General features: G+C 41.4%; 1 protein-coding gene across 1 annotated transcript; it reads right to left on the bottom strand.

The window, feature by feature from the left end:
• Positions 1 to 1807: 1807 nt before the first annotated feature.
• nxnl2 (nucleoredoxin like 2) lies at positions 1808 to 2939 on the bottom strand. The gene is made up of 2 exons (XM_010786432.1): positions 2623 to 2939; positions 1808 to 1997 (listed from the first exon to the last, which is right to left on the bottom strand). The coding sequence occupies exons 1-2, from the start codon at positions 2922 to 2924 to the stop codon at positions 1829 to 1831; spliced, it is 471 nt and encodes a 156-aa protein (XP_010784734.1). The 5' UTR covers positions 2925 to 2939; the 3' UTR covers positions 1808 to 1828.
• Positions 2940 to 4180: the final 1241 nt, after the last annotated feature.

Genomic DNA, 4180 nt, shown 5'->3' with positions numbered 1-4180 from the left:
ATGGATGGATAGGTGGATGGATAGATGGAAAGATAGATAGATAGATAGATAGATAGATAGATAGATAGATAGATAGATAGATAGATAGATAGATGTATAGGTGGATAGATAGATAGATAGATAGATAGATGGAAAGATAGATAGATAGATAGATGGATGGATAGGTGGATGGATAAAACACACGGCCATTATCTCAGAATAGATATTTCCTTTTTTAATAACAACCAAAGCTGTAACAAAAATACAAAAGTATACAGGCAGCTCAAAGTAGAACTACGAGTTAAATATACAAAAGCAAGAAGATATTCCTAATAAAAGCCATATTTAATAAGTGCATACGCTTATAAAGAACATAACATAATTGTTAAGGTACAGTAGCTGGCTTTAATTATTCAAACTAATGCACATTTTTCTTAAAGCAGAGTTTTTACTTATAAAATGATGGAAAAGCCTGAGTTCATAGTTCAAATGCATAGGATGTTTACATGTTAGAATACATCTACTCATAAACCAACTTCCTGCTATTTTTCACCTCTCCAAAACCTCTTCGCCCCTGAGCTGAAATGTCACTATATATACTCTGTGTCCTCATTTTTTAAATTGTTTTAAAGGTCACCGATTGTGCAGAATCCACTTCTCCATGTCTCTTCTACATCAACATGTGTCCCCTCTTCTTTATGTCTCTTCTACATCAACATGTGTCCCCTCTTCCTTATGTCTCTTCTACATCAATATGTGTCCCCTCTTCTTCATGTCTCTTCTACATCAACATGTGTCCCCTCTTCTTCATGTCTCTTCTACATCAACATGTGTCCCTTCTGTGGAAAGAGACTCTGAAAGTTTCAGGAACAAAGATTCTCTCTCTTTTTGATCCATTTCTATAAAAACCTGTCTGAAAAGGAGCTGATCAGATTTTGGCCACTTTATGATGTCATAACGATGTTTTGTCTTGTGTAACCATTAGCCAATCAGCAACCAGGGTAACCCCCCTCCCCCCCTTATCACCTGTATCTCCTCTAGAGCACCATTGAGTTCTTTGTAACCAAATGTCTCTCAGAGGGGCGTGGGGAGGGGCTCCTTGTTTTCATCTAAAGTAACAGACAGAGAATCAGCACTTTGGAAACAGGGCTGAAACAGAGGGGATTATGGGTAATGCTGCAATGATCTGTTTGGTGTTTCAGCCAATCAGAGACAGGCTCTGGATATATCTGAGACCTGTGATATATTGATGAAGGTATGATAGGGGACCTTTAACACATTTTCCTATTAACTTTTTATCCGAATTTCCGCCAGTGTCGTCGGGCGGAATATTATCTGTCACTGAACTTCCATCACGTAAATAGACTCCCTCATTAAAGCATGATTTTGGTCTATTTCATCCAAAGTTAGATTGTTTCTTGTTTAATTGTATACTTTTAATAATTGTATAGTGTATAAAAAGTATTTTGAAAAATCCAGTTTATCCAGATTTTGATTTTAATAAAAATAATAATTTAACGATTTGAAAATTGGAAATATAGAAAATAATTGACTTTATTTCATTTAATGGTTTGATTTCGCACGATATATTTGTAAATTCCTCTACATCTGGGAAATAAATTAAGAATTAAATAGATTTAATTGTTTAAGTCTGAAAACTGTCTTTTTAATTTCCCCAAAAATGAAAAAATGAAATGAAAAAAAGCTGCATTTTTGATACCAGAAATATAGTTTGCTCTTTCAAATCCCTGTGACCCTCTGCTGCCTCGTCATGCCACTGAATAAAGTGAAAGTAGAACTATATTTATTTGGTTGTGATGCTATATTAGTGGATGTTTTCTCATGTTTTCTACCCCTTAAAGTTCTGGAAGATCTCTGCGGCTTCGAGCCAAGAGCTGAAGCACGACAGCCCTTTGTCTCGGATCTGTTTCCGTCCTTTTTCCGTGATCACGTCTCCGTTCTCCTTCACGATCACCAGCTTAGGAACCGCCGTGATCTTGTAGCGCTGCTTCAACTCACTGCAGAGAAAAGAGACACTAAGTAAAAACAACTGAGAACTGCAGCTTTACACATTTTACTTTGTCAATAAAACATGTTATTATTGGTATAAAGTATACGTTGATATAAGGAAAACTTTGAGATACTTTAACTTTAATTTATGAATATTTTGCACTTTGTTATTAGGTAGGTAGGTAGGTAGGTAGGTAGGTAGGTAGGTATAGGTAGGTAGGTAGGTAGGTAGGTGGGTAGGCAGGCAGGTAGCTAGGTATAGGTAGGTAGGTAGGTAGCTAGGTATAGGTAGGTAGGTAGGTAGCTAGGTAGGTAGGTAGGTAGCTAGGTAGCTAGCTAGGTATAGGTAGGTAGGTAGGTGAGTAGGTGGGTAGGTAGGTAAGTAGGTAGGTGAGTAGGTAGGTAGGTGGGTAAGTAGGTAGGTAGGTAGGTAGGTAGGTAGGTAGGTAGGTAGGTAGGTAGGTAGGCAGGTAGGTAGGTAGCTAGGTAGCTAGGTAGCTAGCCAGGTATAGGTAGGTAGGTAGGTAGGTAGGTAGCTAGGTAGGTAGGTAGGTTGATATCTAAATTAAAAAAACGTAGAGAGAAAATAAATATTTATAATCTAAGAAATAAAAATCATTAAACATCTCTCACTTCTTGTAGTCGTCCGTCCAGGGCAGAGCCAGCCAGTCTCCGTGCATGTCGTGGTAATACTCCACCATATCGTCCGCAGATTTATCAGAGGAGATGAAAACGATCTCAAACTGAGCAGCAGGCTCCCTCTCCTCCACCAGCTCCGTGTAGAAGTCACACAGGATGGGCGTGAAATCCCTACACGGCGGACACCACCCTGCAGAAAAGTAGATCCCCACCACTTTGTTCCTCAGAGCCTCCTCAGGATCCACTGTTTCCCCCTCTTTATTCAGGATGGTCCTCCCAGAAAACACCTCCACCATGTCTGCAGAAACACAGCTCCTCTCGTTATATATATATATATATATGTTGCAGCATCACAAAAAGACATAGCATTGCACATGCAAGGGATTTTCTTGGGTGGTGCAAACATAAACAATATCTGGTTTACTTACTGCACATATTTTATATGTTATTGCATTCTATTTCAAATGAAGATTACTGCTTTATTTTATTTTATATTTTATTCTTATTTTTTTGTAATGTTATTATAGTGTATTTAAAATTGTTCGCTATCTGTGTTTTTTTTAATCTTTGCTTTACTTGTATGTATGCACCACGACATCAAGTCAAATTCCTCATAGGTGTTAGGTCCCGGACACACCAGGCCGATTATCGGCGTCGGTGGGCGTCAGGCCGACGATGAGCGGCGACACGCCCTACTCAGATTGGTGTCCCCCGCACCGTCGGGTCTTTTAAACCCGCCGATTCAAGTCGGCCAAAGGCAGTCGGCAAAAGAAATCACTCTGATTGGCTGTTCAGCTAGCGAATCAGTGCATGAGAAGCGAAACGGAAGTGACAAACTATTAAGAAGGCAAATCTGAGATTCCATTTATCTCCAGCTCTTGACTCAGGTTGGGGAAAGCCCCGTGAGCTTCTCGCTGTAGAGTGAACATGGAACACGCTATTTGTTGTTTGTTTATATCACGCAGTCTGTTCTTCTTCTCTCGGTTATCACAGTCTGTCTTCCGGTTGTTTCCTCTTTTGAATGACGAATACACACTACCGCTGCCTGCTGGTAAGGAGAGTTATTGCCACTCACGCATGCACAGTTCGTACGTGCTCGGCTGAAGTCTTTACGGTGTGTTCCAGTGCGACACATGGCCAAGACGCAGGAGAATACGCCAACGCAACAGTCGGCGTGTTCTCTGGTGACTGCTTGGTGTGTCAGGGCCTTTACGGAGCCTACACACGGCGGCGTGCGTTGCCGCTTCAACGCTTCTGCCCATTTACTTTGAATGGGGTGACGTCACGATTCGCCGAACTGCATTCTGGGAGCAATGCTTCTCTCGCGGTGCTCTCTGCAAAAGTAGAGCAATGTTCTACTTTTGCCGCCTCGACGGAGGCGTCAGACAATCGAATCATATGCCAGTACAAGCTCTAGCCAATCAAACCGCGTGCTTGTGTGTCTGGGGCGGGACATTCATGTGATTGGTTGTTGGTCGAGTTTCAGCCCCCCCCGCCGGCAAGCGACAACGCAAGCCACCGTTTGTAGGCTCCGTTACGGTACGGTACGCTG

Source organism: Notothenia coriiceps, unplaced genomic scaffold (genome assembly GCF_000735185.1).
Source record: "Notothenia coriiceps isolate Sejong01 unplaced genomic scaffold, NC01 NC01_scaffold00029172, whole genome shotgun sequence".
Lineage (NCBI taxonomy): Eukaryota > Metazoa > Chordata > Actinopteri > Perciformes > Nototheniidae > Notothenia > Notothenia coriiceps.
The sequence above is the reverse complement of the archived record's forward strand: the minus strand, read 5'-3'. Positions and strand labels throughout refer to the sequence as shown.